At 54.2% G+C, this 13,407-nt stretch overlaps 1 protein-coding gene across 1 annotated transcript in view; it reads right to left on the bottom strand.

Moving 5' to 3' along the window:
* The window catches only part of Itpr3 (inositol 1,4,5-trisphosphate receptor type 3), a 65,582-nt gene that overhangs the window by 29,513 nt on the left and 22,662 nt on the right, over positions 1-13,407 (bottom strand). Inside the window, exons 3-14 of the mRNA XM_028777060.1 lie at positions 8,786-8,907; positions 7,285-7,371; positions 5,411-5,569; positions 5,151-5,249; positions 4,778-4,861; positions 2,897-3,043; positions 2,656-2,751; positions 2,349-2,399; positions 2,022-2,164; positions 788-887; positions 549-709; positions 184-325 (exon numbers count right to left, since the gene is read on the bottom strand). Coding sequence (XP_028632893.1) covers positions 184-325; positions 549-709; positions 788-887; positions 2,022-2,164; positions 2,349-2,399; positions 2,656-2,751; positions 2,897-3,043; positions 4,778-4,861; positions 5,151-5,249; positions 5,411-5,569; positions 7,285-7,371; positions 8,786-8,907 — 1,391 coding nt within the window. The remainder of the gene's footprint in view (positions 1-183; positions 326-548; positions 710-787; positions 888-2,021; positions 2,165-2,348; positions 2,400-2,655; positions 2,752-2,896; positions 3,044-4,777; positions 4,862-5,150; positions 5,250-5,410; positions 5,570-7,284; positions 7,372-8,785; positions 8,908-13,407) is intronic.

Consider the following 13,407-nt stretch of genomic DNA (forward strand, 5'->3'; position numbering starts at 1 on the left):
GAGCCCCACTGGAGAGCCATGAGCCCCGCTGGAGAGCCATGAGCCCCGCTGGAGAGCCATTAACCCCACTGGAGAGCCATGAGCCCCGCTAGAGAGCCATGAGCCCCGCTGGAGAGCCATGAGCCCCACTGGAGAGCCATGAGCCCTGCTGGAGAGCCATGAGCCCCTGAGGAGCACACGCACCTGCTTAAGTATGTTCTGCTCCCGCATCAGCTTCTGCCGCTCTCGATTGGGTTTGGTGACCATGATGTCCAGGACATTCTGCCCATTGTTGGGAACATCACTGACAAAAAACACCAAGTCCTCCAACAGCTGGATGACAAACCTGGGGAAGGGCAACACCAGAAGCATGACGTACTGAGGGGCAGCTCCCAGGGGGCCCAGCCAGCACGTGCTCACACAGGCAGACAGACTCACACTCTGACCCTGCTGCCAGCCCACGTGAGTCCTCCTCACACGCTCTACCACGCTGCCCTTAGGAAACACCCCACAGCCTACCCTCCCTGGATCCCACACTGCCCGCAACCCCCATCCCTGTCACAGCCCACCTGCGGTCATTCTGGCTGATGAAGCCTTCGTTGAGCTTCTCCACAGCGCTAGCCAGCATGGAGCTGGCATCGTTGGCGAAGTCCAGGTCACGGATCTCAGACACGGGAACCGACACAATGGCAAAGGCCTCCTTGTCCTCCTTGGTGGGGCACGTGCCCAACTGTGGAGACAAGGGTCAGAGGGATGCCAAGGAACAAGCTCCAGCCCAGGCCCTAGCCCCACGCACAAACACCCGCACCATGAGGCGGATAGGCCGTTCCTCCTCCACGTCAATGGGCGCGTTGGTACTCTGGATCCAGGTGTTGGTACAGAGGTGTCTCAGCCGCACATACGAGTTTCTAGGTGAGAGGACACAGCCGGTGAGCCAGGGTGCCACAGACTGCAACTGGTCTGTGCTCGCCACTCCCCAATAGCATTCTCTTCCTCTGCACCCCACACCTCCACAGTGTGGGTACCAAGGATGGGGGGCCCTGTCCCTGCTGCTACGACCTCAGGCACACAGATCTTGGTGCACCCTTAAACTAATGCTCGCTGGTGAACGTGGGCTGAGAATTCACCTGGATAAAGCAAGCCCCCCAAGAGTGTCAGGTAAGAGACAAGGGGCTAGCAGTTCATTAATTCCCAGGAATCCTAGTGACAGACACTGGATGGTCCCATCTACAGATGACAGACTGAGGTGGGGTGGTGGAGGCAGCTACTTGAGGTCTCATGGCTAGAACACACTAAGGCCGGGATGACACCGAATTTAGTTTTGAGGCATGCACGTGTGTGTGTGTGTGTGTGTGTGTGTGTGTGTGTGTGTGTTTGGTTTTGGTTTTTTGAGACAGGGTTTCTCTGTGTAGTCCTGGCTGTCCTGGAACTTACTCTGTAGACCAGGCTGGCCTCGAACTCAGAAATCCACCTGCCTCTGCCTCCCAAGTGCTGGGATTAAAGGCGTGCACCACCACTGCCAGGTTTTATTTCTTTATAGGTAAAGTCAAGGTCTCCAGAAGGCCCGGCTGGAGTGGCCCACCGCACAGTGGAGGACAACCTCCACCTCCTGCCTCCACCTCCTGCCTCCATTTCCTGCGTGCTGACATTACAGTCATGAGCCACCTCTCTGGCTTAGATACTGATAGACAATGAACCCAGACCTTCATGCCTGCCAGCGGAGAAACTCTACCAAGCAAGCTGCAGCTCCAGCCTTGGGGGTGACATCCTACATTCTCAGGGTTGGTGGAACCTTACAGGAGTGGGAATCTGACCTCCGCAGACAGTATCTGGGTTCTCCAGGCTGCCTGGCTGCAAGCAAACATTCACATCTTGTGCTTGAGCACCTAGCTGGATTGGACCAAGAGACTGAGAAGCATCTGTATAAGCACAGGGCAGGCCTGGGTGCAGCCAACAGAGCTGGGCCTGCACACAGGCCAGCTGCAAATGGGTCTCAGAACTGAGGCTCCAAGGGGTCCCAAAGACAAATGGCGCACACCCACCGAGGCACAAAGGAGTCGGTTTTCTGCAGCGTGGTGGGGTCCAGCTCAAAGAGAGACGCAATGTCGTTGCCGTGTGGCACGGCCACCAGACGGTACTTGATCTTCTCGCCTGCGTTCCTGCGGCCCGTACGGCTCTGGGTCCCCTGGGATGAGGCCACCATGTCAGGCAAGGTCCAGTCCGTCTTTTCAGGCCCCACCAGAGCGACCTTCTCCCTCTAATCCACCTATTTCCCAGGTTCCTTGGCTTTCCCTCCAATCTCCATACTACTACCTCCCCCACAACCCCACCCCCCTCAATCCCCCAAGGCCCCTGGCTCTGCACCTTACCAGTCCTGCTGCCTTAGGATCTGAGACGTCGCCTTTGTAGCTGGGGTTTTCCTGAGCAGGCGTACAAGGTGAGGGGTGGTTACTGGACATTATCAGCACTCCCCCACAACACACACACACCAAACACAGGGTCACCCCAGAAGGTATTTCCCAACAAGGTGCCTACCCCAGGCCCCATATGATTCCCGGGAGAACTGTACAGGGGAGCCCATTATGGTCCCTTCTTCATAGGCCCATTTGTGAGCAACCATGCACACATAACCTGTGTCTCCTGCACACACAGATACCACGTACACTCTCCACTCACCTCTGCAGCCAGATAGTTGCCCGTGGCCAGATGCTTGAACCTGTACAGACCATTCCAGTGTCCGGCTCCCCCGCGGCAAGGGTCGTGGTGGACCACCTGGGGGCACGCAAGAGTGAGGTGGAGAAGAGGGACCCTGGGAGGCCTGTGGGGGTCAAAGTGCCTGGGTCCTCCCTGGCCACTGGACTATAGAGGGGCCATGGAAGGAAGCCATTCCATCCTCTGGGATGCTGGGGGTTCTGACCTCCACCTCCCAGAGTGCATTGGAGCTGGTGGCCGAGGTGGCCGACTGACGCAGCGTGGTCCGCAGGAACACCTGCAGCTTGCCCCTGTACTCGTCACAGGTCAGGAACTTCTCCTGCTCCGCATGGAACAGCCGCACCACATCTCCCTGAGGGTGAGGTCGGGACAGGGAGTCAGATGTTCATAGCCACGCCTTCAGACTCAGGGACCCTGTGCAGGGCCCGGTCCCTCAGACATGGCTGCCAGGACTCCTGTTGCTTATCCAGGAAGGTGAGCGGAGAGTGAGAAGCCTCGGGCCACAGGGCAGCCCTGTGATAGCCCTCTACCTCAGCTTCCCACATTCCAAGCCTCCTGGCACCTCTCCCCCTTACCGACTTCCAAACGTCTCTAATAGCCAAGTCCAGGAAAGCAGGACAGACTCCCCCCTTCTCTGTCTCCCAGTGCTGGGCCACCCCTTCCCTATTCCCTTCCACCCAGTCACTGGGAATCCCCCACACCGTGTCTTTTGCTCTCCATGGTGGCTGAAGGGCAGTAACCATAGCTTGTTCACCTCTGGGCCTTGGACAGAAAACCTTTGAATCCTGGCCTTGGTCTTACAAGCAACGAGAGGCTCGTAAAAGATCAGTAACGTTCCTAAGCCTCGGCTGCCTCTTCTATAAAATGGAAAGAGCCCTATCTCCGGCAGAACCTTATCACGGGTTTAATGAAGTAATGCACTTTACAACCTCGTCAGAGAAGGGAGGCATCCTGCCAAGAGCCACGCAGCCAGGATGAGTGGGAGTGTCCCTGTCTCAGTCGCAGGGCCGGCACCTTAGTCCCTCCTGCCTCTTTCCTCCCTCTGTGGCTGTCAGGTTCTCAGCAGGTTCTCAGAGCATGGCGCCCACCCCATGGTCATCAATGGCACCGGCTTTCTGCACTGAACCTGGCTCTAGACATACTCTTCAGGTTGAGGTGGAAGTGATTGGGCATCCGTACACGGACTGCATCTGTCCCTACAGTGGAACCCAGGGACACTGGGTGTCCGATGCAGAGTAAGACACGGAGAGGCTTGAAGAGAAGGCCTTGCCTTAGCTCACTGGGACTCTAAACCCAGCACCGTAATGACCTCACCAGAAGCTGCAGTGGGCACTGCACAGAGCTGAGCCCGAGGGCTTGTTTCACACGTGCTGGAATGCATCACGGGGAGGTTTTGGGGAGGAGGCTCTGACTGATGCCTGGACCATAGGAAGGCTTTGTGGACAGAGTGGGAAAGCATTTGAACAACACAGACTGATGGGGAGAGGCGGGACCATCAGAGGGACGAGGGAGGCAGACCTTCGGAGCACAGCCTGGAAGAAGCAAACGGTGTGCCTGGGGCTTCTGGGCAGGGCTGCCTCCTCAAGGAACCTGCTTTGAAGCCTAGCATCCTCACAGAGATCCCCAGACTGTTCTAACTGGAACGCCTCACACCCTCCATCAGAAACTTGTATTTTAGGCTTCACAAACATCCTTCCTCTCAGTATTTTATTCACTGTGGGTGTAACAAGCTGCTCTCCCCCAGCCCCTCTTCCTCTGTCAGGGACAGAGAAGAGGCCCTGACCCCTGACGGCGGGCAGGAGCAGCCTTTCCCTGCCGAAGCTCAGGGCACAGTATGGGGCTCACAGAACAAAAACCAGAGACAGGAAAAGATGGTCAAGGGATCTGAACGCCCTGAGGTGGAGGACAGGGTGGGGAGGCCTCCAAAGATCCTTTGCAAGAAAATGAGGTAAGCCAAGAGCAGAAGAGTTAGCCGGGACACGTGGGGACTTCCTAGGTGGGTAGAAGAAAGCTGAAGGGGTACAGAGCCAAGACAGTCATTTCCCAGGAAGAGGAAGGGCCCTGTGAGGAGGGGCTCCGGACTTACCCCCTTCAACACCTCCTCCAGGTGGTCCCGGAATTGCATGAATAAGTTGATCTTCCAGCTGGTGTTGCAGTTGACAGAGTTGACCTGTAGGGGGCAGCAGGGAGGCTGGTGGCACAGCTGGCAGAGCCAGTTATCTACAGCGGACAGTGCTGAAGACCAAGGAGGGGAAGTCAAGGTGTGCCCAGACCCTCGTGGCAGCCAGACAGTGGGGCAGAGATGAAAGCAAACCTCCCGGAGGTGAGGGTGGGCGATGGGCAAGACTGGGAAACAGTGAAACTCAGGGTCCTGGGCGGTACCACCAGAGGCAGAGACGCACACAGCCAGGGATCTGCGGCCAACCGTCAGCCCCAGGGCACGCCCCGAGCCCACTTACCTCTTTGCAGCCAGCATTATCACTAAGTTCGTAGTTGCTGGCGTGCAGCGGCTGCCCGGCATTGACAGGATTCAAGATCACCTTGTCCCCCACAACCACCTTTGGGGGACAGATGGAGCGAGGTAAAGTGAGAACAGAGGCACAGTTCCCACCAGGGTCCCTTCTGTCTGCTCTCTGTCCCTTCTGAGAAAGGACTAGAACCTCATGCAGTCCCTCTGGAGTGTGGTCTACACCTCCGGCCCAGGCCCCTCCGTGCTCACATTATCCCCGTTGCTTCGAAGCTTCCAGAAGGGCTGGATGAAGAGCCAGGACCCCTCATTGCCCGTAGCGTCCAGCGTCACCCGCATGGCGTTCTTCTCCAGCAGGGCCGGCAGCCGCTTGTTCACGGTTAAGTATTTGTTGCTTTTCATATGCAGAAGCTGAGGCACAGGGGGAGCTGGAGTGAGCTCACCAGGCCTGAGAGCCCAGGCCCTTGGGGAGGAGGAGGAGGAGGAGGAGGAGGAGGAGGAGGAGGAAGAGGAAGAGGAAGAGGAGGAGGAGGACGAGCCCAGGGCCCTTGGTCACACAGGGTGTCAGACATATTATCACGGGCAGATACACAGTGACACAAACAGTCACAACCATGCACACCTTGTCACAGAGAAGCAGCCAGTCTCAATACCGCATGCCAGGTCAGCGGGAGACAACCGGCCAAGCATGCACAGGGCCCGGCTCATCCCGCAACCTCCACGAAGAAACACAAATTCTGCACGCCTTAGCGCCTGTCACCTTTTCCCAGACGTAGTCTAGGATGACCTGAGACTTCTCACTCTCCTCCCTGCATTTCCTGAGCGCTGAGATCACAGGCTGGCACATTTATAAGATGCTGGGGATTAGCCCAGTGCTGTGTGCACACCGGGCAAGCACTCTACCAACTGCACTACATCCCCAGGCCTCGATAATCGATCACAGAATCTTACAACAATCCCCAGGGGCGAGCAATGAAGGGTTAAAGCCTCAGGTGGGCTGAGAAGCTGGGCCCTGGAAAGTTGACTCTATTGATGATGGTGGCGGGCTCTTAGATTCCAGAAGCTTCTAATCAGAGGATGGAGGTATCTCTGAGGCGGCAGGGGAACGGACCCATGAAAGCCCCAAGCACACCACATGCACAGTCTCCTTCCTGGAAGACTTCAGTTGTCTTCGAAAGCAACCATTCTGCTTCTGAGGGTGCCTGTCTGCCTTCATTCCCACATCACCGCCATCAAACCTGATCTAGCAAACGCGATCACTGGCCGGCTTTAAGATTTATTTATTTTGACTTTATGTGTACAAAAGGGTTTTCCTGCATGGATGTATGTCCACCATGTGCATGCAGTACCTACAGCAGCCAGAAGGGGGCACTGGATCCCTAGAACTTGAGTTATAGACACTTGTAAACATCTCTATGTAACCGTAATTGGTAAGCGCTCTTAGCCACTGAGCTGTCTCCCCAGTCCCCACTGGGTGGCTTACAAATGAGTAATGAGACCAGGGAGTTAAGGAATTTGTCTGAGGTCACAGCACTTAAGGAACGGCAGGGCCACACTCTGAGAGGAGAACCTAGCTCTGTATGTGCTCATGACGCCTGAGCTAAAAACACTTCCCTGGGCACAGTACAGAAGTGCGGTTGGAGATACAAACACCATACACACATACACACACACACACACACTCGCACGCATGCACCCATATACATATGCACACGCACACACATATACATACACACATGCACACACATACGCACGCATACATACACATGCACACCACACCCACATGCACGCACACAGACACACATGCACACAGAGATACACAGACATACACCACACACAAGCACATGCATATACATGCATGCACACACATGCACAGGTACACACACATGTGCACGCACACACACACACATGTCCACACAGATACACACAGACACAAACACACACCCACACACATGCATACACATATACATGTGCACACACATACATGCGCATGCACACGCACATTCGCACACATGTACACATACACACCACACAGACACACGCACGAACACACAGAGATACACATATGGACAGACACACAGACACAAGAACGTGAAGGCAGGGAGTGCTCTGCGCCAAGGCCACACCTGAATCACGCTACCGTACTTCACCACGTCCCCGTGCACCTTCTTGTTCTCTGTGTCGTTTTGCTTCTGCTCCATCTGGGCGGCGTGCTGCAGACACACGGGGCAGGGAAGGCTCAGAAGCTGCTCCAGAGGGAGAAGCCTTCGTGTACACATGTACACGCGTGTGCGTGCACACGCGCGCACAAACACACACACAGAGGCTCACACTCACCTTGCACCCGTCTCAGCTGCTACAACCAGGAGGCCCTTCGGGGTGGACAAAATCCCTCTAACTAAAGCCACGGCCTGAGACTTGGAACGCAGAGGGCAGCCAGTGTCCTGACAGTTCACCCTGACTGGCTGGCACCTTCCCATAGGACCCTGAGCCCTCATGCCTCTGACACATCCAGCAACCTAAACCTGAACGTGCTTCTTACCCCCACCCCACCCCTGTTCTCCAGGTTACCTCCACTCCAGGCTAAGCTGGACAAAAGCCATGTCCCACTCCTTCCCCGACCCACTCCAGGGATCCCCGCCCCTTCCCCTATGCTGCACCAGCTCAGGTGGCCTCAAGGATGAGTTCCATCCTCTTAGGGGATCCTCTTTAATCTGCCATCCACCCAGAACCTCCTTGAGGAAAGGTCTCCTCCATCAGACAGGCACACCCTGAGGACAGTGGGTCCCTCTGCTCTCCCTCCCCCTCAGTGCTGAAACCAGGCCTAGGGTAAATCCAGTCAGGGAGGGCTACAGAGGCTGCCGCGGGGCTGTGCATGTGCCACACAACCCTCACAAAGCTACAGTGTGGGGCTCTGACCCTGTGGTTCAGATGTGAGCCCTCAACTCAGCCTTAATCTACTACGCTGGCTGCAGGGAGGGACAGACCCACCCAGAGACCAGAACTCAGACAGTCCTTCCAGCCCTCCCTCCACAGACAGGTCACAGCTCCAGGGAGGGATCCACCCAGACCCTATTTCAGTCCCACGTCCTCAGGGCAAGGGGTTCAGAGGCATACACAACCTGCTGACCCTAGTCTAAGCTTTCCAAGACTGGGGCTAGACCTGAGCGCTGTTTGGAGCAAACTTGGGATGAGTCTATGCTCACAGGAGCCCGAGCGCAGCACCTCAGCAGTACACATGTGACCAAGAAACACAAAGAGGAGTCAGAGACCTAGGGGCTCCCACGGGTCCTGTCTGGGAGCTCTGAGCTCCAGGTCTAGAAATCAAACGGGAGCTAAGACTAGACTCAGGGTTCTCAAATTAGGTTCCCTGGCGGCTGTTTGGGTTGTTCACATCTAACCACTGAGTCATGTGCCCTGACTCAGGGCTATGCCCCTCTTGTCACTGGCAGGAAGGATCTGTACAGACTTCGAGTTCCTGGATGGCCACCACTTATCTTCCTGTTTGTCCTGGCTCATGGCCTTTCACAGAAGCCTCACTGATTAGCGTTCTCCAGACCCTCATCACAAGCACGAGGCCTCCGGTAGCGCTGCCGAGCAGAGGCCCTACTGTGTGCACCCGAATACCTGCAGTTTCTGCAGCAACACCACATCGGCGATCTTCTCTTTGTCCTGCTTGGTCTGCTTGGCCTTCCAGTACTGTTTCTGTGCGGAGTAGCGGTTCATGGGGCACACTTTGAAGAGACAATCTGGGGGGGATAGGAAGAGATAAGCGTCCAGTCAGAGTTCAGGGCTTCCTGACAGAACCCTGGCGTCCCAGCCTCCCCCTGCCTCCTGCCCACTAGGTGGGACAGGACAGAAGTGGGTAGACGCGGACGCCTCGGGGGCTGAAGATGGCTCAGCGCTTAGGAGAACTTGCTGAGAAATCATGTGGCATGTGTCCCAGCATCCACGTAACAGACCGGACATCCACACGACTCTGTCACCCCAGCACTGACGGGGGTGGAAAGAGAAGGGTTCCTGGGGCTTGGGCCTTTCAGCTTAGAGGAAACACAAGCTCCTAAAACAGGGAAAAGCCTCTGCCTCAAAGGAAGGGGTGGACACCCAGTGCCACCTTCTGGCCATCATGCATGTGCAAAGACACACACACACACTGGGGGCTCAGGAAACAGAGTACAAAGAGAAGGTATCCCTCAGGGAAGGACAGACACCCTTTCCCCTCTAGCAAGGTTACCAGAGGTACTTGGCTTTACTCCATGCCATCTGTACCCGCTTTTGCGCGTGTGGACGGTTGTTCACGCCTGCCTTATTCCTTAACAGACCTTCCTTCCTGCTCCCTGGTTTGTCTTCATCTCACGGATAACTCGGATATCTAACAGTAAGGCTAGATCACCCCCCCAGGCTGGACTGTTCCCCAACACCACACCTGCTCATTTCTCCCACTCCCCTGTAGACAGACACCAGCTCTACCACTCCCTGGGGACCCTGGCCAGCAAATTGTGCCTCTCGGCTTCTTGACTCCAGTTAAGACAAGCTCGGGGTCCACAAACACAAATTGCTACCGAAATTTTGACCAAGAAGCAAAATATAAGAAGTCTTTATGAAGTCTGCCGTTCATATAAGAAGTCTTTTTTTTTTTTTTTTTTTTTTGGTTTTTCGAGACAGGTTTTCTCTGTGTAGCCCTGGCTGTCCTGGAACTCACTCTGTAGACCAGGCTAGCCTTGAACTCTCGAACTCAGAAATCCACCTGCCTCTGCCTCCCAAGTGCTGGGATTAAAGGCGTGTGCCACCACTGCCCGGCAGAAGTCTTACTAAGATACATCCCAAAGGCATGATCCAAGTCATGTATTTTTTTTTCTAAGTCATCTTTCCTATAGTCACTAACTGCTACTAATGCCATGTTTCGGTGACCCGAGAGACTAATCCATTGATTGATGGAATATAAACATACTCTGAAGTATGCTTCACTAATCAATAGGTCTTTCGTAACCTAAGAAAACTGGTAATCACCACGACATATGATAAAATTTACTATAAACCTAATCAGATTATCATAGTCTAAGCAACCTTCACATAAAGATCATATTTTCCATCATGAGAGTTGGTTAGGGCTTCATAAAAATTTTTAATTTTTCTCATTTTACTAATTACTAACATCCCTCTAAGTGAGTTTAAACCATTTACATTTGATTAATTATTGGAATATTAATATATTTTCTCGGTATTTTCCATTTTTCTTGTGTCTTTCTGAGATTGTAAACTATTCTCTTTGCCTGTTCATCGCTTTGTGGTAATTTTGAATATATGGCTGACTTTCAACTTCTGAATGTCACTACTGACCTCGTAATTTGGGTGTGTAACGTCAAACTCTGCTGATATTGTACATAGGCAGCTTCCTTATTTGAGAAATGACTACACAAGCCGCTGTGCTATCCTATCAGAAACACATCTCTAAATGTAGACACACTGGAGGAGGGGGGGGGGAACAAACTTGTCACTTTTGTAAGCCCAAACACCTAAATTTCTATTTAGCCACAGGAGGCCTCAGTTGGAAAAGCCTAAAGTCTGATGGAAGAGAAGAACGGTCTCCAGGGGCTGACGGGCTGTGCGCATGTGCATGCGTAGCTAGCTGTGCTCCAGCAAGCCGCCTGTGCTAGGTGAGCGACCCAGCATGGGAAGAGTCACAGCCTGGGGGAAGCTGGTGATCATTAGACTACAAACTCTGGGGGCAACAGAAGATTTGTACCGGGAAAGCACAGGGCGGGGAGTGGGGGGAGGAGAAGGGGACAGGAAGAAGTGACAAGGACAGGATCTTCCTCCTATAGACCCATCATGTGTTTCCTAAGGGCAAGTCCCTCTCGAGGTCAGAACTGGCTATCAGGCCCTGGGAATCTAAAACAGAACAGATTCTCCCATCAGCCTATGGGGTGCAGGGGTCCCAGGCTAGTTTCATAGGGGAAGAGGAGGGGTGGGAGAGGGAGGGAGGGGGAGTGGGAGGGGAGAGGGAGAAAAAGAAGAGGAAGAGGAAGGGGAAGAAGAAAAGGAAGAGGGGAGAGGGGAAGGAGGGGGAAGAGGAAATGAAGGGGGAGGAAGAGAAGGAGGAGAAGGAGGAAGAAGAGAGGAGGGAGGGAAAGGAAGAGGAGAGGGTTGAGGAGGGAGGGGCAGCAGCAATTCCTTAAGCAGAGAAGCCTCCAGGGTCCGTGCCAAGCCTACCTCCCTCCCACCCCCAGCATACAGGTTCTATTAAGATGCACCCCACACATACGAGGGCTCACCCCACAGGACACAGCTGGTGCCTGTCCTCCTGCTTCCCAGGTACAGAGAGAGAGGTTCCACCTCACCTCATCCCCAGACGCCCTGCTGTCAGGGTTGGTGGTAAACACCTCTCCTCAGCTGTTCCCTAGACTCCCGCTGTCTGTTCAACTTAGTTTTGTAAGATTTCATTTTCAATTATGTGGGGGGGGGGAGGAAAAGGGGGGTACACATGTGGGTGAGGTTCCTGAGGCGAGAAGAGGCTGTTAGAACCCCCTGCCCCCGCAGAGCTGGAGTTACAGGCAAATGGGAGCTTCCTGACACGGGAACTGAACTCTGGTCCTCTACAAGAGAGGTGTGCCATCTCCCGGCCCCTTACACGCAAATCTGAAGACTGGCTAGCCCCATGAAAGAAACATTACATGTCACTGAAGAGTCAGACCCTGTGGGGACAGGAACCATCTTTACACCCAAGACAGGAGGAGAATGTGAGGCACCTTCCTGCCCTGGTCCTGAATCTTCCCTGGAAACTCCCAGAACATGTCGGATCCATCCATTTGCCCTGCAGAGACACTCCTCCCCCTGGCCCATAGCCCTAGCCACACACTATGTCTGTGAGGTCTTATGGGATAGCACCGTTCGGTGTGCTTTGCCCGAAGGCAGTTATGTCAGAACTAACCCTGAGTTATGTCAGAACTCCAGGAGGGATCCAGAACCTTCTCAACAAACGTCAGGGCCGAAGAGAGACAAGGAGCAGGCTAGGAAGCCAAAAGCTCACACTATCACAGGCCGGGAGGAAAGGTGGCGGAGGAGGAGTATCCTGGGACTCAGGGTAAGAGCTGCCACAGAAGGCCAGTCACTGACTATAAGAAGCCCAGGCCGGGCTGGGGATGTGGCTCAGTTGAAAGAGTGTTTTCAGGGCATGCAAGAAAGCCTGGGGTTCCGTCAACCCAGCCCTTAGGAAGTGGAAGATGAGGGGCCCCATGGACTCTAGTCATCTGCCCACATTCAACCTTCAGCCATCCCCAGGGTGACTGACAAGTACCAGAGGTGGTCACAGTCACCCTCAGATGATAAGCATCCCAAGTCCCAGGCATTACAGGTCTCAGCAGGTCTCAGATAAAACCTAGAAATACACTTTTCTGTGATGTCTCTTAGTACTGGGATGGAACCCAGGGCCTTAACACTCTACCACTGAGCCACGTCCTCAGCCCTTGAGATAAGTGTGTGTGTGTGTGTGTGTGTGTGCGTGCCTTGTGTGTGTGTGTGCGTGCCTTGTGTGTGTGTGTGTGGTGCCTGTAAAGGCCATAGTTGGAGCACTGGATACCCTGATGATGGAGTTACAGGCAACGGATGTTGGAATCTCAACTTGGGTCCTCTGCAAAAGGCAGCAAGCTCCCCTAACCACTGAGCCATCTCTGAAGCCGTGGAATGAGTACTTTTAAAGGTGCTTAGCTGGGGCTGGAGAGGTGGCTCCAGGACCGAGAACACTTGTTGCTCTTGCAGAGGACCCAGTTTTGACTCCCAGCACCCACATGGTGACATGGTGGCTTACAACTGTTGGTAACTCCAGTTCCAGGGGATTCAATAATAGTAATAATAAAAAAAATTTTTTTGGAAAAAAAAAAAAGGATATCCTGTTCTGCCTTTTGGGAGGTTTGAGGCATCTTCGCAGTGCAGATACACACGCAGGGAAACACGCAAATGTAAAATAAAGATATATATATATCCTGCTATAGGGCTGCTGTTCTCACCACACCTCTGCAATGGGATGAAATGCTTCCACACTGTCTCAAGGACAGAAATAAAAAGATGAAAGGCACCCCCATGGGGGCCCTGATGGTTCCTCCAAACACATCACACCGGACAGGCACAGGGAAGCCACACTCCAGTAAAGAAGAGGGCTGCAGGTGCCACTGTTACTGCCCAGCCTGCTCCTTGCAGCTTATCTAATAAACCACGCTGAGGGAGGGAGGGAGGGAGGGAGGGAGGGAGGG

The sequence above is a fragment of the Grammomys surdaster genome, unplaced genomic scaffold, assembly GCF_004785775.1.
Source record: "Grammomys surdaster isolate TR1022 unplaced genomic scaffold, NIH_TR_1.0 277, whole genome shotgun sequence".
NCBI classification, from domain to species: Eukaryota; Metazoa; Chordata; class Mammalia; order Rodentia; family Muridae; genus Grammomys; species Grammomys surdaster.